At 38.3% G+C, this 26,583-nt stretch overlaps 1 protein-coding gene across 1 annotated transcript in view; it reads right to left on the bottom strand.

Moving 5' to 3' along the window:
- Window positions 1–4,767: 4,767 nt before the first annotated feature.
- The window catches only part of UFL1 (UFM1 specific ligase 1), a 40,392-nt gene continuing 18,576 nt past the window's right edge, over window positions 4,768–26,583 (bottom strand). The window contains exons 8-19 of the mRNA XM_077812835.1: window positions 25,218–25,364; window positions 24,222–24,397; window positions 23,357–23,536; window positions 18,608–18,728; window positions 15,997–16,119; window positions 13,534–13,654; window positions 12,723–12,889; window positions 11,442–11,572; window positions 11,192–11,272; window positions 10,384–10,469; window positions 9,749–9,929; window positions 4,768–8,309 (exon numbers count right to left, since the gene is read on the bottom strand). Coding sequence (XP_077668961.1) covers window positions 8,094–8,309; window positions 9,749–9,929; window positions 10,384–10,469; window positions 11,192–11,272; window positions 11,442–11,572; window positions 12,723–12,889; window positions 13,534–13,654; window positions 15,997–16,119; window positions 18,608–18,728; window positions 23,357–23,536; window positions 24,222–24,397; window positions 25,218–25,364 — 1,730 coding nt within the window. The 3' untranslated portion in view covers window positions 4,768–8,093. The remainder of the gene's footprint in view (window positions 8,310–9,748; window positions 9,930–10,383; window positions 10,470–11,191; window positions 11,273–11,441; window positions 11,573–12,722; window positions 12,890–13,533; window positions 13,655–15,996; window positions 16,120–18,607; window positions 18,729–23,356; window positions 23,537–24,221; window positions 24,398–25,217; window positions 25,365–26,583) is intronic.

The raw sequence follows: 26,583 nt of genomic DNA, 5'->3' as shown, positions 1-26,583 counted from the left end.
AGACAGTGTGAAAAGAACACTTTTTACTAAGCACTGGCATGTCCTTTCAATATAGTTCTTAACACTTCAAGTCCCAAATCTGTGGCAGAGAACTTTAAAAAGCTGAGACTCAGACATAACATAATAGTGGAGGAAAAAGGATGAAATAAGGTTTGATGTAGATTTATATCATGTCTAAACTTTGTCTAAACTCTAAATTTTAGAGTTAATTTTACATTAAATATACAACAAGAACATTCCACTATATGCGATGAAAGTAACTTTGGGTCTAAAAAAGTGATCTACCTCATCGTAAAGGTACATTTGAGCGCTTGCTCTCACTGGCAGGTACTATGAAAGTTGGCTAGTAGAACATAAGAACGGCCATACTGGGTCAGACCAAAGGTCCATCCAGCCCAGTATCCTGTCTACCGACAGTGGCCAATGCCAGGTGCCCTAGAGGGTGTGAACATAAAGGTAATGATCTAGTGATCTCTCTCCTGCCATCCATCTCCACCCTTTGACAAACAGAGGCTAGGAACACCATTCCTTCCCCATCCAGGCTAATAGCCATTAATGGACTTAACCTCCATGAATTTATCCAGTTCTCTTTTAAACCCTGTTATAGTCCTAGCCTTCACAACCTCCTCAGGCAAGGAGTTCCACAGGTTGACTGTGTGCTGAGTGAAGAAGAACTTCCTTTTATTTGTTTTAAAACTGCTACCCATTAATTTCATTTGGTGGCCTCTAGTTCTTATATTATGGGAACAAGTAAATAACTTTTCCTTCTTCACTTTCTCCACACCACTCCTGATTTTATATACCTCTATCATATCCCCCCTTAGTCTCTTTTCCATGATGAAAAGTCCTAGCCTCTTTAATCTCTCCTCATATGGGACCCGTTCCAAACCCCTAATCATTTTAGTTGCCCTTTTCTAAAGCCAGTATATCTTTTTTGAGATGACGGGACCACATCTGTACGCAGTATTCAAGATGTGGGCGTACCATGGATTTATATAAGGGCAATAAGATATTCTCCGTCTTATTCTCTCTCCCTTTTTTAATGATTCTGAACATCCCGTTTGCTTTTTTGACTGCCGCCGCACACTGCATGGACGTCTTCAGAGAACTATACACGATGACTCCAAGATCTTTCTCCTGATTAGTTGTAGCTAAATTAGCCCCCATCATATTGTATGTATGTATAGAAGAAAACAGCATCTACAGTTTATTGGTTGGTTTCTTGGAGTTAGCACAGTAAATCCTAGTTATCTAATTTTTAAAAATTAATAAATTGATAACAGTTAAACCAGCAAAAATCTTGGGAGTGCTTCATGGCACATACAACCAAGATTGTTTGAATATGTTCATGGAATTCTGTAGGCAGTCCTAGGAAGATGCATCTAAAGTATACGAGCTCAGCCAATTTAAAGGAAAATGTACTATTCTTAAGAAAAATGTACTTTCATGTCTCTGTCACAAATCCCATCAGTTATATAAAAGTAATTAAAACACTACTAGAAACTGAACAAAAAAAGTCAATTAATCTATGACCAAAGAGAAAAGGTTCTTGCTTAGTTGTTCATAAACTTTAAATTGGTTACCTGGTATATCGACTTAAATATTTAAAAACTATCAGATAAAACAGTGGAAAGGTAAATAATAAGGGAAAGGAGTTACTACAATACTCACATTTGGTTTCAAGCTGCTGCTTCTTATGACTTGTGTAGCATAATAAAGGGGGAAAATAGATTAGCTTTCACAGAAATAAGCATTCATTAAATCCAAAATAAACAGAATAGTCTGCCAGAGCTATTTGAGGATCCCATCAGATTTTGGCTCTGCAGAAGAAGGTTGAGGGTCAGTTTGTTTCCCTTAGACCTCATGACATGCAAATAGCTAGTTCCCTTGTCACTGAACCAAAATCATTCTTTGTCTATTGTGTTTACAAACGATAGACAAAAACATACCACATAGGAGGTCTTTAAAGGAGCATATTTCAGAGACAGAGTTTCAAAGATCTAGCCAGAAAGAAAGAGGAGCTTTAGTAAAAATTTAGTGGGGGGGGGGGGGAGGAGGAGAAAGACTTAACATGGTCATCCTCAGATAGTTTATGCACATATTCTTTGAAAAGTGCATCCAAGACATTTGATAAAACTCAGAACTAACATTAAAAAACATGATTACACAGTCTTTGGGGTATTCTGCATGGAGTCTGTGGGTAGGGGTAAAAGGGAGAGGTTAAAATTCTATACTCTTCCAATTTAGGGAAAGGCTTTGAGACTCCATACAACACCACTTCTTGCTGCTAGTCCAGTTTATAGACTGGAAGGGTTGTGCTGTCCCTCTAGGCAGGGGTTCCTGGCGACTGGATCCACATCAGTGGAAGTGAATGGCTTCTCTCTGGACCCCTCCCAAGGCTCATCTCAGTGCTGGCCTCATTAGAATTGGAGCAGAGGTAACCTCTCCAGTGCTTGGGCTATGGTCACTCTATCCACCACATGGGACTACAGAACGGCTTACTCATTGCATAGGGCCTTGTGCAGGCCTTCAGTGAATTATTATATCCAGTTGAAACTATAGGCTGAAATTAAGCAACTTAAAACAAGAATGGCTGGTTGTGGCTTGAGCCACTGCAGACCCAAGGCAATGCTGACTTTCCACCATTATATTCCCGGGATTACACCACCAGGAACCAACATATTTCAGTGCTGAAACAAGCCTTGCATGTCAAGTGGACAGAAGTGCTGTTTATGTCATTGCCAAAAGAATTCTGTTACTCTGTTTAGATAGATATTACGTTGGCTATTTGTACTAGGCAGTCAGAAGACTTTGGTAAAATTTGCCAATTCCAGGCAATAAATTCTCTAGGTGATCTATGCCTAATTCATTTCAATTAGTTAAACTCTTTAATCATTCTCTTGATCACTACTGCCAGGATTTTTATCAGGTCCATTGCCCGGTGACTGACTGCTTTATTAAATGTGTGAAAACATACAGTGTCTCATCGACTCTGGTGAAATTAAGTTCTCTCCTATTAGTTATCTGAGTCATTAGCTGTATTTAGCTTGTCCTGTTGTGCTGATGCAGTCCATTTTAGATCAGCTTGGAGTACTGTAAAACAATGGTCAGGCACAACAGGGTGAAGTCATGAACAGTTAGGGCCCACTGGAAGAGCTCCAGTGTTCTAACCCCCTCTGCATGTGTTTGGGGTTCAGCAGACTCCCCCTAGTATGGCCACATGATCTCAGGTGGGCAGTACTGATGGGAGCGATGGTAGGGGCTCCAGGGTCAGGCCTGAGGAGTACAAGGGGGGCATGAATGTAGGATCACAGAAGATGCTGGGTGTCTGCAGGTGTGGGATGGGAGGGCACCCAACGCCTGGGCTCCTCCAGGTGCCGGTCCTTCAGCCACCAGTTCATCAAATGGTGGCTTTACAGATTAAGGTGCAACTCATATAGGTGTCAACTTTTTCCTGGATAATCTCAGTGTCGGGCTGGATGAACTCCTAGGTAGCCCATATGGGGATGGAGTGGAGGCAGCCGACCTCATGCTGCCCTCTCCTTGTCGCAAGTGCTCAGTGCAGGAACTGGCTGATCTAGGCTCCAGCTACCAAAAGGTAAAACAATGGGCACCCCAAGGGCATCTCCTTACAAGATGTATCTAACATCCTCAGGATCAAATGTGAACCAGGGGCTAGGACACTATCCTGGGGGGAGTACCCTGCTATAGTGGTGCTGGTGGGTGTCAAGGTCCCCTCTCGCTTCAACTCACAAAAGGGAGAGGGATGCTAGTGGGGGGGGGGTGTGGAGGTGCCCAGAAAACCGCAGATTGGCTCCCCTGTGGTGCAAACACCCCAATAATTGGCAACAGACCCCTGGGCTATCCCCCGACAGGAAGCTTGGATGTAATTTGACTCAAAGCTGTGGCCTGGTTAAAGCCCATACCACGTGTACTTGCTGCCTTCTGTGTGGTATGCACATTACACAAGCAGTATGTTCTTTTGAGGGAAAGTATGAAATATATGCTCACTTTCCCCTGCATGTTACCTTCTCCAAACTTCAAATGGAAGTAGTAGTCCCTGATTCTCGGAAGGAACTTGCAGAAGGGATACTATGTCTCTATAACCTGCCAGATTTGCTTTAAGCATTTAAAGCAAAGTGAAAACCTTCACTAATAAGGGGTTAATTAGAGCAGTGGTCTCCAAAGTGGGGTGCAAGACGATCCCTGGGGGTGCATGGCAGGAGGAGCATCGCCGGCACGCCACTGGCAGCTCTTCTACCTTTGATTGTGCAGCGGCAGCAGAAGCGTGCCTGCGGCAGCTCTTCTACAGACCAGCTCTTCTCTTTTTTGCCTTCGGCAGCTCGCCTGCGGCAGCCCCTCCCTTTTCTTTTCTTCGGCGGCACGCTTTCGGCAATCTTTTTTTTTCCTGGGGGTGTGCGATCAAAAAAGTTTGGAGACCACTGAATTGGAGGATAATATGGAGATTAAAAGCCAGCTGCCCTTTCCTCGGAACCCAAAATGAGCTATTGCCACACATAGCCCTTCAAAGCAACCCACTTCACGGGTGTAACCAGACCACCCTGATTTGACCTAAACTTCCACTTCTACCCTCACTAATATCAGCATGGTGTTTGTCATTAACATGAGCCTCTTGAAGACATCTCTTCCCCCCCGTTTCATTTCGCTCAGGTCAGTTCACTCAAATTTCTCTTTTTAACCAAGGTTTAAATCCCTGATCATTCATAAAAATAAATTTAAAATTCCATTTCACTACTACATTGAATGTATTCTTTTTGAATGTATTCTTCAAATTACACTTACAAAAAATGAGCAGTTATTTAAAATATCAGAGAGAAAGATTTCTGCTCTCACAATAAAGCATTTTAATAATCCCAAAACTTCAAATGACCATCACTTGTATGTTTCAGTTACAACCATGCTTTCCATGACAGGAGTAAACTTCCTTCAAAAAGTCTACAGCTCCCACAGACCCTTACTGTGAAGAAAATGTTAAGATCAAAAACATGAAGCCATTTAAAACATTAACCAAAAGGTATACAGAAAGCTTTAACAGAAGTTCTAAATACCTATCAGAAACTCCGGACAGCCTCTGTTAGATTACACCACCAATCTTAGACTGCACTCGTGCAAGTCATTTAAGTTGTGAGTACACAACATATTACAATAGTCTTCAAATGCCACCACTTGTCAAAGGCTAACCTCAAGAGTTACCCTAAGTAATCGCACATTTTCTTTTTTTAAAGAAACTTTGGAAGAGACTATATACAAGAATTTTATGGAGCATTGTATTGTTAGTGAGTGGAATGAGGGGGCAAGTTGGCCACAGTAATGCTGCTTTCCAGCCTTTTTCTACAGAGTAATTTAAATGAAGTGACAATGTACATTTATCTGAAAAAGAAACAGGCAGCCTTACTTTGTGAACTGAACATCTGATCATTAGGATAAGAGGCCTAAGACGAATAGGAATCCTTTCCTAAGTCCATCATACATAAGAAAAAAATTCATTAGCAAAGTGTTTGGGGAAACAATATTCCATTTCTCTCTCTCATAATTAAGACCCCTTTAACTAGGAATGTTAACCTCTGCACTTGACAGCCAGCCAGCTAATACTTGTTTTTTCTGGCATGAATACACTGGTGAAGGTTACTCGTGCTGAAATTAGCCACTGAACATTCCAGGAAGAGACCACTACTGGAGTGTTAGTACTTCTTTCCTAGCCTTTTTAAATAATGTTGTATTATTCTCATCATGTGGCCTGTAATTTAAAAAATCTGTTGCATTATGTAGGAGACTTATAACAAGTTCATTATTATGATGTCTTATAACAGTATTAAGCAAAAAAGAGAAGCACTCAAAATTGCAAGTATAACAAATCAAATGGAGCACATTAACAACTGCACTTTAAGCAACAAGTGCAAATCCAATCAATACATCAGTGGTTAAGTCAACAGCAGAAACTATTTTATCCACTTAATCATTAACTTTATTAAAATAATTATATTTGCATAAAGAAGATCAGACTGTAGAGTATTATTTACAAAATCACCAATGCCATTTAAAAGTGTGGAGATTTAATATAGGAAAATTAGAATTATTTTGATTCAATAAGAGACTAAGTAGGTTTACTGTAAGCAAACCATTTTTTTTTTTTTTTTTAAACAAAGTTAAAGCAGTCAGAATATTTTCCCCTTTTGCTTTTCTCTGGCCCTTCTTTTCAGGGGACATGGTTGCATGGGGGCTTCCAGCTAGGATGATGGACACAACTGTCTCTGCCTCTAAGTCTGGAGGGCAGAGAGTGGAGCTGCTCTTTTGTATTATGGTTTGTACAGAATCACTGCTGTTTTGTAAAGGTATTATTGAATTTAGTACAGTAATTTAATGATTTTGTATACGTGATTCTGTTTTTTAAACTGCATTCTAAAAACAAGCCTAAATGCAGTAGGACAAAAGCTCAAATCTCAAGTCACCTTTCTTTTGTTGCAATTACAGTTTTTGGGACATTTTTGGTTGACTTCCACCCAGTGTACACCACTGCACACGACCTGCAGGAATTTAACAGACAATGCCACTTGGTAACATCCCTACAGTAGGTTTTTCTCAGTGCCAAAACAGTTTTGACAAGAGAGAGAGATTACTTAGAACAACTATTATTTTCACTGGACAGCAATGTCTATTACCTTGCTATTCAGACTTGATTTTATGCAAGCAACTAGGTAACATTACAAGTATATATAATCGTTGCATACTCCAATAATAACAAGCTGAAACTGATCTGATAAATTAAAATTACACTGGCTCCAAAACAAATAAAAAAATATACACAACAGACACACAAAAATTATGTAATTAACCAATATTGAAAGGATTCTAGTTGGTATACTTTACACATTTTCTCTAAGACATATAATATACCCCATGTATAAATGATGTAAATTACAATGGACATGACAAAAATATTGCTAAATAATATCAAATACCTCTGGGAATAGGTTAACACTAGAAAAAACACTGTAGCAGATATCCAAAATGGTTAACATTTTCAGAATTTCTTTTAAGAAACATACTGTAAAGTGAACAGAATTCTGAACCAAACTCTCTCAAATAAAAATGGCATATATAAGGGATGTTTGCTCCTTAAGAAACCTCTCTAGGAATCATATCTGAAACTGTTGTACTAAGAGTGCCCTTCAGTTAAATGAACAAGCTAACTTGTATACTAACTACAGAAATCCCCCACCTCACTCCCTCAAAAAAACCCAACCAACAAAAACCCAATGCAGGTCACTTGCATCCCTTAACAGTTTTATGACAAATCATTAGCCAAGGGACATGAAATGAAAAATAATAGCGTGCACAGAATTCACTGGAATTCATTGAAAAAGGTTCTAGAAATTCATCCTTAATTCAGCACCATACCCTCCTTGGTTAATAACCTTACTTGAACTGATCAGATATTTTTACCATTTTGTGCAGGTGTGCCTGACCATTTTATTTTCAACCTCTGCACTGCTGGGGGGTGAGGAGGGAGGGAGGATATGCACTCCTGAAAAAGTTTCACCTCATGAGATCAAAAAAGTAAAGATGACCTCTCATTTCATGCTATTACATACCTATAACCTTCATTTAAAAATGTAGCTATGGAATACAGACAAACATTTACATTTTGATAATTACTATACAGGTAAAAAAAAAGGGGGGGGGAGGCGAGAATTCACAACTTAAAAGCAAATTATAAACGTATAGATATACGTATAAGAATTCTTAACCATTGCAAAGAGGAAATATTTCCTGAGATACTACATAAAGCCTCCATCTTAGAATTTTAATTACATAGCCAATGTAAGTGTTGCTATTAATGTCTTCTGTAACAATGCATGCACTATGGTAATATTTTATTTTTTTTAAAAGAACATAAAACGAAATTCGTATCCACCACTGCCTGTTATCCTTCAGGCTGCAATTCTATATGCAAAGTTTTGGAAGCCAAGGCTATCTCAACCATTCTCCATGACCCCAACACAGTGAACTTCTTTCTCCTTTCAGAAAAAAAATATTCTGACTGTTCCCTGGATTTAAATTTAATTAGACCTTCACTCCTCTGTTACAGAAGATTTTCTGGGTCTGAGAACAAGATCTTTGAGAGAGGCGGTGATTTCTTGGAGTTCTTTTCGAATAGTGTCTGCACTTTCTTTCTCCCCTAGGTTATCATCCACTGTGTCATCATCCCCTTGTCCAATCTTATAATTCTGACTGATCAACTGTTTCACCACTAATCCCTGGTATTTGACCAGAAGAGAATGTTGATCCTGAGGGGGGAAAACATTAAAGAAATGGGTTAAGGTTATTTAAAGGAGCACAGCTGACTTTTGAGATTAAAGTCAGCCAATATTTTTTCATCAAGACATTTTACAATCTAAATTGTCACATGAATATTTTACAGCATATCAAAAATTAAATGTCTGTAGTAATGAACAGGCATCTATACTACAGAAACAGCATGTTTAGCCACTGGAGGAGGGAGTGCTATGCAGTGATTAACAGCAGTTTGAAGCACATTTTTGGGTATACCTTGGATTTCCTTTAAAATTTAATTGAAAGAAGTCAGGATTTACTCTCACTTCTTTGGGGAGAGGTAACGGTTAGAGAATGAGGACCTGTTCAATGATCCGCCCTTGGAAGGTGAATCCAATAAAGTTTGCAGATACCTGCAGACCAGGGGTGGGCAAACTACGGCTTGAGAGCCACATCCAGCCCTTCAGAGGTTTTCATCTACCCCTCAAGCTCCAGGGGTTGCTCCGTGCGGCTCCCAGAAGCAGTGGCATGTCCCTCCGAACCCCTCAGTCCCACCCTCCTGCACCCCAGAGCCCGCACCCCCCGCCGGAGTCCGCATCCCCTCCTGTACCCAACCCCCAATTTCATGAGCATTCATGGCCCACCATACAATTTCCATACCCAGATATGGCCCTTGTGCCAAAAGTTTGCCCATCCCTGCTGTAGACTCTGGTGAACATTTACGTTGTTGATCCCATGGAACCACCCCATCAACGGCTCAGTGAAATTACAACCTTTAAACTACAATCAAGAGTTGGACATAGAGACACCTCATAGCTCTGAATCATCCTCACAGATCACTATAATTTAGAGATGACGTGTGACAGATGAAGCCACACGGAAGTGCTAGAGCAGGGATCGGCAACCTTTGGCACGTGGCCCGCCAGGATAAGCCCCCTGACGGGCCGGGCCAGTTTGTCTACCTACTGCGTCCGCAGGTTCGGCCAATCGTGGCTCCCACTGGCCGCAGTTCACCGTTCCAGGCCAATGGGGGCTGCGGGAAGTGGCGCGGGCCGAGGGACATGCTGGCTGCTGCTTCCCGCAGCCCACATTGGCCTGGAATGGCAAACTGTGGCCAGTGGGAGCCGCGATCGGCCGAATCTGCGGACGCGGCAGGTAAACAAACCAGCCTGGCTCGCCGGGGGCTTACCCTGGCGGGCCGCGTGCCAAAGGTTGCCGATCCCTGTGCTAGAGTGCTAATGCCAATAAACAGACTGAGTCAGATAAAATAGAGAGAACTTTTATATTCTACACCTATAGATATTTTATATCTATATATTTATATGTTTTATATTCTATGCCTATAGATTCTGTAACTTCATATTCTACACCTAGAGCTATTCAGTGCTGGACAGTTCCATGCTTTCCTTAAAACAGTCAGACACTACAGGATGCTATTTCGTAAGTAAGATACCTCTGGGATCTTAGTAGTTAGGAAAGTAATGATTTGTGGTACACATCTTCCTGGTGCATGAAGCATGCACTGTGTTGAAAACTGAAACAACAGGATCGATATCAGGTGTAAAACAAGAGCTGGATCTTCTGTAACTTTCAACTGTTCAATCAGAGCCTGTCTATGCTGAAACAGAATTTGCCTAAGAAAACAAAAAGTGCATAGAGAAAACATTTTTTTTCTGTTTTGTTCTTTATCTGGTTGGAATTTATAATATGTATTTAGATTTGATGGATATTAACTTTTTTCCTCCCAACAGACTGATTCTTAGTATTAATGGGTGGCATTTTCAGAAATGCTCGCCATAGGCCAAGCTCAAAGCTCTTGAAAAATGTCATCCTGAACTTTTAAAATGACATCTCTGTAAAAAATGATATAAAGCAGCCATCTCCACTATCAGAAAAATTAGCTTCAAACTTGGTACGCTCTCTGCAAATTAAATATCTGATGTTTGGAAAGATGCCTAAACTTTGTCTAAAAAGAAGACCCCTGAATTTATCTCCCCCTCCACCCTTTATTTAGCTACATGTTCCACTGCTACCAAGTTAATTATCTAAAATGTGTGCAGATATAATGCTATACAATTTAAAAGTTACCTTTCCTTCTTTTTGTCCCCTTTTTTCACCATGATATCACAAGCATCTGCTGAAGAATCAAGGCACAAAAGAAAGTCTTCTAAACTCTATAAAAAAAAATTAGACCCAGGTATATAGACACTTAATTTGTGCTAGTGGCTAAAAACCCCTAGTTTATAGCACATCGTTTTTCCCTGTTCAAAATTATGGCATTCAGATCATAGAGATGTAAAATAATCAACAATGTAAGACAGGGGAAAGGATTCTGTTTAAAATAAAATGTTACTAAACCTTTAAAAAAGTTTATATATTTAAATAGTAAATGGAATAAAATTAAGTAACTGAATGCAATCCATTTCTAATGCTAATACATTGTGGAAAAAAGTATACAATAGGATATCTTCTACAAGGTATTGCAATATTATCTACTTTTCTTAAGAAAAGATTAGGCAGTAACTGGTTCTTTCCAGTTTTGTTTTACAGCTGCTATAGTCCACAATTTAATGATTATGATGGCTAAATGCCTACAGAGGTAAGGGCTCAAGAATTTTAGGGGGAGAATACATGAAACATTAAGTGTTCTAAATAAAGGTTAAGAAACTGCATTTTTATGTCTACTGCCAACATGATAAATTGAGATTACCCTCTAGCCCCTTAAAAATGTTTATGGGATGAAGATTTACTTATTCTTATTGATTTACAAGAATTCAGATTGAGGATATTTGTATGCAGCCTTCCCAGCAACAGTAATCACCTATCAGAATCTTTAACTAGCATTACATTAGTAGACTGGATAATCGGAACTCTGGAAGTTTTTGGAGAAATTTACCTTGCCATTCAGAGAAGTATGTAGCTTAGTTAAAGGACCTCTGGTCTCTTCAGGTAATTTACCTAAAATCTTTTTCCTGACCTATTGGAAAAAAAACGTAATATTGTTTTACAAACAAATTTCAGGTTTATCTTCATGTCAATACTTTATAACTGAAAAGCTGTTACAAAAAGAGTTAGGAAAGAGTATTAATATTGCAATTATTAAAATGAAATTGCCTTAAAGAGGAATAAAAGTGGTATCTACATACCTCACTTGTAATGGCAGTACGATCTTCTGCTGCCATCATTACATCGGCAGCAAGGAAGTTGAAAATAAGATTTGTGATGTCTGTACAAATGGTCTTCAGCATGTGTTTGGCAAGATTAGTTTGTGTTTCATCTGTAAGATATAATTTCTGTAAGTAAAAGCAGAGTAAGAAAGTAACTTATTATGTTGTCTAATCCACCCACATGACAGTTCAGATTTCCCTATAGCAGTGGCTCCCATAGAGTGGGCTAAGGACTACCGATGGTCCACAGAAAGGTAGCTGGACATGTGGTGCAAGCTCTCCTTGTTTCCAGCTGCTTCTATAGGAGTCCAATGTTCCTCACGGCAAGCATGAGCCTGGAGGCCTGAAAAATGCAACTGGAATGGAGGAGTCAGAGCAGCTGATACTACTAGGGGATGCAGCTACAGAAGGAGGAGAAGAAACTGGTGCCTGAGGACAGCTCCTGAACCACAAATGAGACTGGAGCTGCCAGCCACCGCACGAGAGAACTATCCCAAAGAGCAGGAGAAAAGGGACTAAAGCAGCAGGGTTCCACGGACAAGGCAAAGAGGCAGCACCTTCAGAGAACTAAACAGAAAGAACAGGAAGGAGGTGCAGAGAGACACATGCAGGATGAAGAGGAACAGATACTAGGGGTAAATGTAATGAAAGGCAAAAAGAGACAGTATGATTAATATATGTTACAAAGGCAGACAACTTACTGCTTTAGAGACAGTTAGAAATATTTCATGTTTCCTCTAATGCTACTTTTTACATGTAAGCAAGAACTGTAGTTGCCACAGTGATGCTATGCAAGTGTGAATGGCAAGGGAGACCCTCTAAATTAAGATGTTGTCCATAATGTGAAGAAATTTGAGAAGTGTTGACTACAGTATATTGCCTAGTGATTTGTTCATCCATGTTTTAAGTGATTCAAGTGATGAGGGTTCTGCTACTTCACTTGGGAGACTATTCCATAATCAAACAAATGTCACAATCAGGATACTTTTCCTCATATTCAGCATAATTTCCCAGTTCTTAGTTTCATCCTCAACTTCCCATAGATACAGATTACATCCTTACAGTACCACCGTAATTCCGCTCCCTCCTTGGCATTTATATCATTTAAACAACTAGATTTAGCTAAAACAGACTCTACTCAATGACAGCATAGTTCTTCATCCTTAATAATTTGTCACTTTTCTTAATATATTCAAATGTCATCACCTTTCTAGTAATGAGGTGTTCATATTTTTTTTTTTAAGGAAATATTTGTTGTACCTGTAAAATGCTTTGTTCCCTTTTCAAATAATCTGATATTATTGTACAAATTTGAAACCTCTTCCTGCAAATCCTTGATGGTCCGCCTCCTGCTAGCTCCAGACGAAGAAGAGGTTGAAGACACGAATACTGAACGTACCACTTCCTGGTAGCTCTTTGTTAGGGACCTCAGAACAGGAAAAAAAGGAAGATCTTACAACTATTTAAAAAAGTAGGGTTTATCCAAATACATTCATTATTAATGAGAAAGTTGTTATACTCCTGTTCCACATGTACATTCCAGAATGCGATAAAAGTGTATCTAAAAGTAATAACACGTGATGATAGATTATTAAAATGTACACATATTATGTATTTCTCGTACTTATAGCAACACAATTTGTTATGATATAGTTAAGTCCTTGTCAATGTTTTCAATTTCACAGGCCTATAAAACTTGTCCTAAATCCAAACAAGAGGGGAAAAAAGGGTATAAGATGTCCAGTGACGATGCTATTTATAAACTGTTCCAAATGGTCACTGAACTGATTTCAGATAAGACCGTTAAGATGCACTTAAAATAGTATGGGGTTTTTCTCACGTTATTCTCACAGTATAGAAGCAGCATTTCCTAGAATGTCGTATCAGCACAGATTTCTGATATACCAGGAGGTTTGCAATATTAGACAGCCACACCAATTAGCAAGCACTACAATTCTGCTCTCTCTCTCTCTCAAAAGTACTATTCTTCTAGTCAAAGCAAGCAGGAGGAGATTCATTTAGAATGAATCATTAAACACCTAATTTTACAAAGATGAATTAGTGCACTTACCGTATTAAATGTTCGGCAAGTTCTGTAATAAGCTCTTCAGGGCAGTCCTGTATATGGCTCCTTAAAACATCTTGAATCTCTTCCTGTGACATGAAAGGAATCTCCAGATGCTTATTCCTACCTGTAATGATCATGAGCATTTTAATGGCAGAACATTGAGATGTTTTTAGTTACAGATACCCTGTGGAACAGGATATTGCAATGTCAGGTAGCTCTAACCCCTAACATGAAAAAGATTAGCAGTGAATGCTAAGCCGTATGACTTTTGCTACCGATGCAGTTACAACTCTCTCACAAATAAAAAGACTGATTTTTCTGTTCGGATGACTTGAAAACTACTACTGTATATTTAATAAATTATCCACAAAAGATAAAAATGTCAGTTCTAGATTTTTCTCATATTTGTTACTTGGAGCCGAGAATTTTTGTTTTAGCACTCAAAAGCAAGACATAAAATGACAGAGCACCCTTTAGGCCAGGTTCTCACCTAAATTTCAAAACACAATGAATGAGTACAAGAAGCATTACGGAGGGAATGGGGGTTTATAGCAATACAATCACATGGATACTCCCCTTATACTTACGCATATTTTGGAGGTTTTGTATTTTTTCTTTTTAATTTAGCATTACCTTAATTGTGGACACTGCAGAAGAAATGAGTTTTCAGGGGGATTAAAAGGAGTGCAAGAGAGTGACTTGGAGAAGCAGAGTAGGAAAGGGATTTCATATGTAAGGTGCAACATAAAGAGAGATGCAGACCTGCTTGAAGAAGAAACAAATGAAGCATCAAGAATGGCAACATTGAGAGTGATGGGGTAGAGGTGATGAAGAAATAAAAGACAAGGTTGGATGAACAGGTGAGGTGGAGCTACTTTTTAAGGACATGGAAGTGAGGAAATGGTTAGATTTGAATTTATATTGGGGTTTCTGTTAGTCAAGCTGGTTGAGCATCGGAAAAAGAGCTCAGTAAATAAAAGTTTGCCAAACAGCACTCACCAAATGCTATTAAACTCAACACATTTATTACAACATATTAATATACGCAATGATTGATTTTAAACGAAACTATGGAGGCTTATACTTAAAAAACCCACCTTGATAGTATTTCACCCAGTAAATGAGCAGTCTGAAGAATTACTGTACTATGGTAGGGGTGGAAAAACTTACTGGCCCTCCAAGCCACATATGACAATCTTCAGAAGTTCGAGAGTCGGAGCACACCTGCCCAGAGCTGGTGCGGCCTGAAGCCCCAAGACCCTCCCTCCTGCTGGACAGAAGTTCCTACCTCACCACCCCACTGCAAGGCAGAGGTCCTGAGCATTCCCCGCCGCCCCCACCCCAGTCTGGTAGGTGGAGAATGGGGGAGGAAGGGCGGAGGAGGCTTGTGAACTGCACTTTAATGGTAAAAGAGCCACTTGTGGTTCACGAGCCACAGTTTGGCCACCTCTGCACTATGGCCTGGTTTACATTTAAAAATGATCTAGCTATGTCACTCAGGACTATGAAAATTTCACACCCTGAGTGCCGTATTTAGGTCGATCTAACCCCCTGTGTAGACGCAGCTAAGTTGATGGAAAAATTCTTCCATTAATTGTCTCTTGGAGAGGTGGATTAACTATATTGATAGAAAAACCCCTTTTGCTGATGAAGAGGTGTCTACACTATGGGGCTATAGCGGCACAGATACAGAAGCATTCTAGCAGCTATAATATAAAACATACTTATGTGAACTATCCAAATCTATTGAAATTGCTTTTAGTTACTGTTAGGGATTCAAGAGACTTATACAAGAGAAATTAGCAGGATTAACCATAAAACTTCTGAGAGATTGTTTTCATTCATATTTCAATTATAACAGTCGCCTTTAAAAAGTTAGAATTTACCAACATTTATAGCACAGCAAGTTTCCCCCTTTATTTAGAAAAGAACAAAAGTGTTGTAATTGTGCTCATTTTTCAGTTGCAACCACTATAGGTCACTGAATCAAAGTTAAAACTTTTGGCTGGAGGTTTTCCTTTTTAAGGGAAAAAGGATCAGTTATTTCTAGTCATCACTAGGATTTCCTAATTTAAGCTAGTTAAACCTTGGAATTAGGTAAGAATTGCTGGGTTTATCATACATTATTCAGCAGATATTTAAAGATTAAGTATGATCTGCATCTTGAAATCAAGGTTGTTTATTTTCTATATTTTCTGAATTTAGTAAAAATTCTGCTCTAATTCCCTTTACTTTGATTTCTTTAAGAGTTGCTTACAATGTTCACTATGAATGCTTATTGAAATACCACAATTTATATTGAGATAAATTGTATAAATGAAAATGTAACCTGATCAACACACTAGTATCTTCTGATATTTTATCTGGGCAGATAGCTATAATGGGGAGAAACACAGAAAGACTTATAAAAGCAGAAGATAAAGCATGCCAGTGTAAGTGGATACTGCCTAAAACAAAATTACAAACTTGTGCTACTTGCTTGTGATTCCTCATCACTCTCAGCATCCTTTCTTCCTTTCTTCTTAGTTTTCTTAATCCTGATCTCTCTGGCATTTCCACCACCTCCTCCTCTCACACTTCCACTGCCCTCTGGTGACAAATTATGTGTTTAGTACATGGAGAAGCATTGTCCCTTAATGTGATGTTTTTCCAGAGTTATGGTAACAAATGAGGCCGAACTATCTGTTAAAGATACTAGTGAAATAATCTTATCAACCTATCATGAATGGAACCTACATTACATATTGCAGATTATTTAAATATCAAACTGTTACTAAAGAACATGAAAACATACTGATTCACAACTTTTATTAATTGTCACTTCATTACTAAAATAAAATGAATTTTCTAAACATGTGACTATTCCGCATATCAAATGATATATAACATGTAAACAACATTAGTAAAATAACCGTTCCCGATAGACAACAAAACCAGATACCATTGCTCAAAAACACAAGAAAGGTAACCTGATGGCTGAAAATAAGATTTTTATTAATGCAGGTCAGTGCTGCTGAACCATTAAACTACTGAACAAAATTTTTGCAGTTGTATTTAACATGTCATTAACATGAATACTCTACATTACGAGGACAGAATCCTGCACTATAAGCATTTACCCAATTGCTGATAGCACCTCAATTTTCAGTATGTTCCTTTTCCACTGTGTAAGTTCCTCTGCCCTTGTTTCTGCTTCTTTCATTTGCAAAATTTTACTCTGTAATATTTGGATTCCATATAAGAAATAACTTTGAAGTCTTAGGCCTCAAATTTTAATGTAAAAATAATTACATTCTCAAGTGGCTAAACAATGGATTAATTCTACTATTGCTTAACAAAAAACATACAAAGGCAATATTCAAATGCTTGTACTGTACAACTTGCTGGCTATTTATTTAATATGAATTCCCAAGCCCTGCTGCTCAGTCATGTCCTGGGACCATAGTAGCGATACTTGTGATACTTAAACTGTAGGTTAGGAACAGCTGTATATTTGGGTAAGCCCTGGCACCTTGTAACTTCCTAGGAAAAAAACAGGTTTTTCGTAGGTTTATTTGAACTGTGACTCAATTAAGTTGAGCAGGAATCGGTTGTTTAATTAACAGTACAATAAGCAGAAATGATAAAAAGCTTTTTTAAAAGAAACTCTTTAATGATTTGCATCCTATCTTTCACACTGTGCATCAGCACACAAAACAAGCTGCTTATATTGTTGACATATGCAACCAAGATCTGATCTGTGGAGAGCACAAACAAGACAGCATGCAGGCTGTAATTTACAGATGACAGGGTGAATGGGTCGTAAATCCAATGAAAGCCTGGTTAGAGGAACTGTAACACTGCACGTTTTTCAGCCTTTTTTTTTTTAAATGGACCTGTAAAAAAACTACCATTATTATTTTATTTGTTATTTTATTTGTTATTATTTTATTTGTTATTTTATTGTCTGTTTTCAGTTTCGATGCAAAGACACACCATGGATATATTTTAGACTTTCATACATATTAAACTGTCCACCATTAAGAGCATCGAAACAGGTGATAAGTGGTATCTGTCATTATTTCCAGTACATGTAACAACACTATCTGGAATCTTAAACCATGGTGATGTGGGTCATCGTCATGCATTGCTACATAATGGCCAAAAAGAAAACACTACATCACTGAAGCCAATTTGCCAGGGTGCAAGATATATTATGTATGTATGCACATGCCTATATTTACACACACACTCAGTTTATGCTTATGAAGAGTAAAACACCAGCAAGGCTGGAAGTCATTCTATTTATGACAGTTTCTATTAAAGTTCAAGCTCCTCTCTAACTATACCCTAGAAAGATCTGCTGTCTATTGTGGTGAGAATAAGTTTGGTTTCCATGCCAACTCAGTTCTGATCTCTTTAGAGTAGAAACTAATGTTCTATTTAAAGATACGGTTATACTGTGTATCCAATTAAGCTAAATATATCAGTATTTTGATTCTGTTGCTTGTAATAGAACACAAAACTGAGGGACTGAAACAAATTTCTAAATTACCTTATTAAAGTCTTTAGGACTTATTGCATTATGTTTACCCTGATTAAAGATTACTGAAAACTGTGAAGATTCAGAAGGATTTTATATATATTTACATTCTGGAGCAAATTGAGATCTATTGTAAGAAATTTTATTACATATTCTATTGCATAGAACTATGCATGCTTAGACCCAGTATGAATTTGGCCCAGAACGTATTAAAAACCAACAACCTTGTGAACCTTCAAATAATTATGATCTAGCAGTATAATAGACTCTGACTTTAAAACTCACTCCAGCTTCATCTGAAAGGATCTGGATTTGATGAGTTTTGGAGTACACTGCAAAGCCCATCAATTTCCCCTGCCATTTGGAAAGTAGGAAGGAGGAGGATGGTGAGTCGGGGTGGGGATTTTTCATTGCTTACTTTTTGACTAACTATCGTCAGTTAGAGGGTTAGGTGAAACCGGTGGAGTTGTAAATGGGAGTACTTTTATAAATAAGTATAGCCAAGGGAAGACAGGTGCTCTTTTATATAAATAAAAATAATTCTGAGTACCTTACCTGTTGCTTTCTTCCTTCTTTCATCCTTTCTGTCTTTTTTGTTAGCAGATGAATTTTCTAAAATAGAAGCCTGTTTCAGATCCTCTTCGGTGAGTAAATTAACAGGGTTATTTTTCATTTCCTGGAATGAAGAGAATTCATTTAATTTCAAAATATAAATGCAGAATGTGACTAATAAAGCACCATTCATGCAGTCTAGATATTTTAAAACATATTGTCTTAATCACAGAATGTGTTCTACATGCAGAACAGGAAAAAGACACTTATTTTCCTCCTCCAAACTCAACAACCTGTCCTGCAAGCTTAATGTGACAAAGGTAATCAATGAATAACAGAACTGTAAAACAAATCGAGTAAAAAATTACATTTATTTTACAGTAATGTATTCAGTCAAGAAACTTAAAGACAGTGCACGTCTCAAATATTTTCATAAATCCTGAAGCCTAAACAGTGTTTAAGTATGCCACCTACAATTATTGAAATAGATTGGGTAGAATTACAGCACTGAATTTTGTAACCTAATTCTATTACCAACATTATCTTCCAAAACATAACTCTCCAAAGAATCTGGGGTTCACGGGGGGAGGGGTCTCAGTCACCAGAGGTTTGTGTGTGCATTTTACTGAATCTAAGGTAACAGTGCACGTGAATATCCTGAACTCTTTATATCTGTCTAATAGGTGAGGCTGGTTCCTCATCACAACTTTACACCATGGAAAAAACACATGACATTTCTCTGCCTCCCTAATCCCTGGTTTCTCTTTTTGTAGTTACAAGATCAATGGGAAAACTGGCCTTCTAAACCCTCTCGGTTTAGCTATCCTGCTTTCCACTGCGTTAAGATGGGGGATCTGATACTGCTTGGCACCAGCTGCTCTAAGATTTGCTATAAGAGACACTGGTGAAAGCAGATGGCAGTCCAAGGCACCGAGAGCGGGTGGAGGGAACAAGCAGCCATCCAGCCCAGCAGCTGGGAAGGAGGGCCCCCAGAAGTAAGAGATTAATGGGGGAGGGGAGTATATGCTGGTCCAACAGAGGAGCTGGGAAACTGTTTGGGACTCTTTTACTCAAACTGATTTAAGAATATGGGGATGGTCCTGGACAAATCAAGATGGCTGGAAGGGTTTCAATTTACTCTTGCTTTTCTCTGTGTGGTTACAATTGCTTATGGAAAAATAAGACCTTACACAAGCAAAACTGAGAACAAACATACTTTTTAAAAATTGGTCAATAAATAGCATGGGAAAATACAAGAAGTTTTTCATCAAGTGAAATTTTCTATTAAACAAACCAGAGTGTTGAAGTAACACGGCAAAAAGTCACTTAAAATTAGGGCTGTCGATTAATTGCAGTTAACTCACATGATTATCTCAAAAAAATCAATCGCGCTTGAAAAAATTAATCACGATTAATCGCACTGTTAAATAATAGAATATTAATTGAAATTTATTAAATATTTTGGATGTTTTTCGACATTTTAAAATATATGGATTTCAATTACAACACAGAATACCAAGTGTACAGTGCTCACTTATTATTTTTGATTTTACAGTGCAAATATTTGTAATGATAAAAGAAATAGTATTTTTCCATTCACCTCACACAAGTACTGTACAATTTCTTTATCGTGAAAGTGCAACTTACAAATATAGTATTTTTTGTTACATAATTGCATTAAAAAACAAAACAATGTAAAACTTTAGATCCTACAAGTCCACTCGGTCCTACTTCTTGTGCAGCCAATCGCTAAGAGAAACAAGTTTGTTTACATTTACGGGAGATAACGATGACCACTGCTTAATTACGTCACCTGAAAGTGAGAACAGGCATTTACATGGCACTTTTGTAGCTGGCGTTGCAAGATATTTATGTGCCAGATGTGCTACAGATTCATATAGCTCTTCATGCTTCGGCCATGGTTCCACGTGTCCATGCTGATGACTCTTGTTAAAATATAATGCATTAATTACATTTATGATGGAACTCCTTGATGGAGACTTGTAAGTCTCCTGTTCTGTTTCACCTGCATTTTGCCATATATTTCATGTTATAGTAGTCTCAGCTGATGACCCAGCATATGTTCGTTTTAAGAACACTTTCGCTTGAAATTTGACAAAATGCAAAGAAGATACCAATGTGAAATTTCTAAAGATAACTACAGCACTTGACCCAAGGTTGAAGAATCTGGTGGCATCTGACTCAGGTGATGAAAATGAGCATGCATCAGTCTGCACTGCTTTGGATCATTATTGAGCAGAACCTGTCATCAGCATGGACGCATGTCCCCTGGAATGGTGGTTGAAGCATTACGGGACATATGAATCTTTAGCGCATCTGGCATGTAAATATCTTGTGACGCTGGTTACAACAGTGCCGTGCAAACGCCTGTTCTTACCTTCAGGTGACATTGTAAACAAGAGGGCAGCATTATCTTCTGCAAATATAAACAAACTTGTTTGTCTAAGAGATTGGTTGAACAAGAAGTAGGCATGATTAGACTTGTAGGCTCTAAAATTTTACATTGTTTTATTTTTAAAAGCAGGGTTTTTTTGTACAAAATTCTACATTTGTAAGTTCAAATTCATGATAAAGAGACTGCGCTACAATACTTGTATTAGGTGAATTGAAAAATATTCTTGTCTTTTACAGTACAAATATTTGTAATAAAAATATAAAGTGAGAACTGCACACTTTGTGTTGTAAGTGAAATCAATATATTTGAAAATGTAGAAAACATCCAAAAATATTTAAATAAATGGTATTCTATTATTGTTTAATTGCGCAATTAATCGTGAGATTAATTTTTGTAATTGCTTGTCAGCCCTGCTTAAAATCATCTCTTTATTATTGTATAAGATACTTAGAAATTTCCCAGATAAATCATTCACTAAATCAGCCTTGGTCAACACCTTTTGATTTCCCTGATCTTAAAATATCAGATAATACCTAGATTCCTAGTTCTGCTAGTGTAAGTGTGCATGGAAGTATTTCTCAAATTTGTTGTAATAAAAACAAATCAATTACTGACCCTGAAACACTGTGAAAATATAGTTTTCAGATTTTTCTTGTATTTCCTCAACTTATTAATAAGGACACACTTGAATTTCTAAACAAAGGAAGCGGTCATTTTCCTTTATTTATAAACCATATAAATTTCAACAAAACTAAAATAGGGCCTGATCCCACATACCAGTTTTATGCCAGTGATTTCAATGAAGTTCTCATTTACTCTGGATGTGGGTGATATCAGAATAAGGCTGAGGCTGTAAAACATGCTGAGATGTACAGTGCAGCTGTGCAACTTTGATGTCTATGGACTGATCTGATAGACGCTTTAAATCAGGTTGAGTAACAGATCTTTCAACTCATCCTTACAAAAAGTTCAATAATGAATGATAATTTTATATTTATCTAGTGCTTTAGGAACATTATGTGGTCAAGATCAGAAAACTGGCTATGTAAAAATGGCACCTTCAGTTGCCGAGATTTCCTTCAGCATGTATTCTTAATCATATCGACTTAATTTACCACTTAGGACATCAGGGAGAGCTGCACAAATGCATCCAACAATAGAACTTGGTCCTAAAATAAATTTTCCTCATGTCATTACTTCAGATCTCAAAATTAGCCAGATGCTTTACTGACAACATCAACAGAACTTAATTAAATTCTTTATACTGGTGATATGTTAGGTAGAAAGAACACACTCTCAGATCTGAAGCTTGAGAGAGAGAGAGCATTGGAGAAAACATTTTTACTTTACACAAGATTTGCTTTGAAAGACAATAACACACACACATGGAATCGGATGATGCCATTTTTACACGAATAAGTTTTCGGACCTAAATCACAAGAACTATAAAGGATAAAAACTGCAGACTAGGAAATTCAAATATGGTTAAAAACAGAAACACATATACACACATCCAGATATACAGGACTGTCATAAATAAAAAGGGAAGGGTAAACCCCTTTAAAATCCCTCCTGGCCAGAGGAAAAATCCTCTCACCTGTAAAGGGTTAAGAAGCTAAGGTAACCTCCCTGGCACCTGACCAAAATGACCAATGAGGAGACAAGATAATTTCAAAAGCTGGGAGGAGGGAGAAAAACAAAAGGGTCTGTGTCTGTCTGTGTGATGCTTTTGCCGGGGACAGAACAGGAATGGAGTCTTAGAACTTTTAGTAAGTTATCTAGCTAGGTATGTGTTAGATTAAGATTTCTTTAAATGGCTGAGAAAAGAACTGTGCTGAATAGAATGACTATTCCTGTCTGTGTGTCTTTTTTGTAACTTAAGGTTTTGCCTAGAGGGATTCTCTATGTTTTAAATCTAGTTACCCTGTAGGGCATCTACCATCCTGATTTTACAGAGGTGATTCCTTTACTTCTATTAAAAGTCTTCTTGTAAGAAAACTGAATGCTTTTTCATTGTTCTAAGATCCAAGGGTTTGGGTCTCTGGTCACCTACGCAAATTGGTGAGGATTTTTACCAAACCTTCCCCAGGAAGTGGGGTGCAAGGGTTGGGAGGATTTGGGGGGAAAGATGTGTCTAAACTACGTTTCCCAGTAAACCCAGATAAAGTTTGGAGGTGGCAGTGGAAATCCAAGGGCAAAGGGTAAAATTAAATTTGTACCTTGGGGAAGTTTTAACTTAAGCTGGTAAAAGTAAGCTTAGGAGGTTTTCATGCAGGTCCCCACGTCTGTACCCTATAGTTCAGAGTGGGGAAGGAACCTTGACAAGGACAATATACCTTTTCAGCTTTGTGGTGCATCAGCTCCGTGAACAGATCAGTACAACTGTTTATAAATTTCTCGCTGACTACAATAGTGTCACTGAAGATTATAGTTGACAAATGTTTGTTGAAAGATCTCATCACTTGCTGAAGCAAAATTCCAGAATCTTCTATGGATAATGAACTGGGCAGAAGAGTCTAAGATTAAAAAACAAAATCATTTATATCTACTGCACATAATATTACATTTTGAAGAACAGAAAAGGCCACTTTTACATGTATTAGGAGGAATTACAAATATATGGTAACAGTTTAAAATATACTGTGCTACATCTGAGCTAGATGTGTCCTTCTATTTTAAATGGATCTTTAATCATGAAAGATCCCAAAGTGGTTTAGGAACACTAATTAATTTCACCCAGCAATGATATACAGCTGCCTCTGTAATGGAAGACGGCAACTAAAAAGTGCATCCCAATAGACTAGGACAGAAAATAAGGCAGCATATTATTGCTAAAATAAGAATTTAGCTAGAACACAATGTCTAACATCCCCTTATTTTGGTGAAAAGTATAACAAACAGTCTGTTTTAAAAATCTCATCTGACAAACGGCACCTCCAGAAGTAAAGAGTTCCCTAATACAATACTGGAGCAATGGCTCTGTACTGATTAAGAAAAATGAGTTTGCCTTAGAAGTCTACCAACAAAGCCTGACTGAGCTTCAGGCAAGTTTAAGATGGTGAAACAGCAGTTGTGTGATTCCCGGGTTATTAGATCTAAGTGACTTGAAAATTCTGCTTTAAAGTAACATTATTGGATAACATCGGACAAAAAACGGAAGAAATACATTCCACTGGGGGGTGGGGGAGGGGGAAAGCATACCGCTATATCCACCCACGTTCCAGAGCTGATGGCTTCATCGACCGAAGCCTCTACCTGATCCACAATTTCCTGACCAACACAGGCTGCTTTCAGAAATAGGAGTTTTGTGGACTTGTATCTTTTCTTTATGTAGTTCACAGGGTCTGGGATGCCAAGTCTGGACAACGCATCAAATTCTGTAAAACCGTAAAAAGTTTGTTAAGTTTTACCCATTCATTGGGCCTTCAAGAAATCAACATTTCCAAGAACAAATACACACACAGGGAAGATACTAAACTCTTGAAGAGACAACAGTGCCTCATGAAAAAAACATTGTACTTAGAAACTATTCCACTGATTGGATGCCCATGAACCCCAGTAATACAATTTCAAACCTTACTTTGTACATGTAAGGAGAGTATCTGAGAAATGTAACCTAAACATAAGTAGCATATAGGCTAAGTCTACTCAGCCAGGGTGAAAAATACCCATGCTGCCACAACTCATTCAATTTAAAGGTATAAAAGCTGGTCAGTTTTCATTCTGCAGCTTCTTTTTCAAGCTGCGGCAGAGGCATTGGGGTAATCTTTCTGCAGACCTAGATGCACTGGTTTACACTTGATCCACATTTGTGTCATCAGAACAACAGAAGTGTCATCAACTATCCTCCTGATAAATAAAGATACATTTACAGGCTATCTGTTGGCGTTTAAAACATTCAAAGCGTTCGCTCATAATTAAAGTAATGTGCAGGACTTTAGCTCAACTGCGCTTTCTATGTGGGAAAGTACAAACACAGAACAGCTTGCAAATCTAGGCACTGCAATTATGCAGATATATACTGTATGCATGTATTTTGGAAGACAGTAACAAGCCTTTACCAAAGAAATACCAACTACAGTAATAGCACTTCAATTATTCTTATAAGTCTCAGACACTGGATTCACTTGGCTCTTTTAGTTACCTAGATCAATTTCCAAAAAGACCTTTTATTCATAAAGAATAAAGATCAGTTACCTAGGTAACCATTCTGCTTGAAAAAGGAGTCCACCCAGTTGCTCTGTGTTCTGGCATAGATGTCTGGAACAAACACAGCCTTATCCTGCCTCCCGCCAACCACTGTGCCTTTTAGACGTCCAGTGTTAACTAGTTCTTCTAACACAGCTGAAAGAATAAAATAAATGAAGCAACAGTTTCAGTAAAATACATACATCAAAAATTTTGGAATTATTTCCCTCCTATTTTCATTCTCTCTTCTTGTATTTCCGCCCCGCCTCTTTTTACTACCAGTTGCTAACTGAAAGAAACCAATCACAAAACTACTGGTACTTGTTTTAGCAAAGCGATTCTAAGCTCCCACAATTTTTAATTCTGATAATTTCCTGCCAAATGTACAGTTCCAAGGGAGAAAGCTGCTGTGACAGTATCAGACTACTTTTTTATTGAAAACATACCTAGAAAGTTGGTCACAATGCTGCTCTTCTCTAGTAGCAAATGAAATACATTATGATTTTATTAACTTCCCATTGGATGGGTGTTAACTTTTCAGAACCAAGGCTGAAAATGTTGTGATCTTAACATTTTAAAATCATGGCAAGAATGGATGCCTATAACAAGTCAGATGCGAAAGCCTGTCCCCCTGTTGGTGACTATACCTGATCTTCAAAAGTTCCAATTAACCCCTTGACACCAAGAATCAGCAGCCCACTGATAGGAATACACACTGCTGGCAAAGGACACATTGGCAACCACTGGTACTAAATTATTATGGCCAACTTAACACAAAACATATTATTTTCAATTTATTCAAGTTGCATTGAAGGTTCAGGTCCCATAATCCTTCTGCATTCTGTTACTGCTCCCTTTACAAGCCATAGCTTATATAAAACTCTATAAATGAAGGAGGCATCAAGCTCTGCTACTTTTTATGGTCCTATTGCTGGGATTCTCAAACTTTATTGCACCGCGACCTCCCTCTGACAACAAAAATTACTACATGACCCCGGGGGGGTGGGGGGGGACGGGGGGACAAAGCCTGAGACTGCCCAAGCCCCACTGCCCCAGGCCGAGGTGGGGGGCCAAAGCAGAAGCTCAAGGGCTTCAGCCCCAGGTGTGGGAAACTGTTACCTGAGCCCTGCCACCCAGGGCTGAAGTCCTTGGGATTTGGCTTCGGCCCCAAGTGGTAAAGTTTGGGGTTTGGCCCCCAGCAAGTCTAATGCCAGCCCTGGCGACCCCATTAAAACAAGGTTGCAACTGACTTTGGGGGTCCCGACCCACAGTGTGAGAACCACTGTTCTAATGGAATTTTTTATCCTAGGTTTTGTTTTACAGAATGTGTTGAGTTCTTCATTAAAGAAAAGACAGATTAGCCATGGGTTTATCC

This window comes from Eretmochelys imbricata, chromosome 3 (genome assembly GCF_965152235.1).
Source record: "Eretmochelys imbricata isolate rEreImb1 chromosome 3, rEreImb1.hap1, whole genome shotgun sequence".
Taxonomy (NCBI): domain Eukaryota; kingdom Metazoa; phylum Chordata; order Testudines; family Cheloniidae; genus Eretmochelys; species Eretmochelys imbricata.
This window is presented reverse-complemented; position numbering and strand designations above follow the sequence as displayed.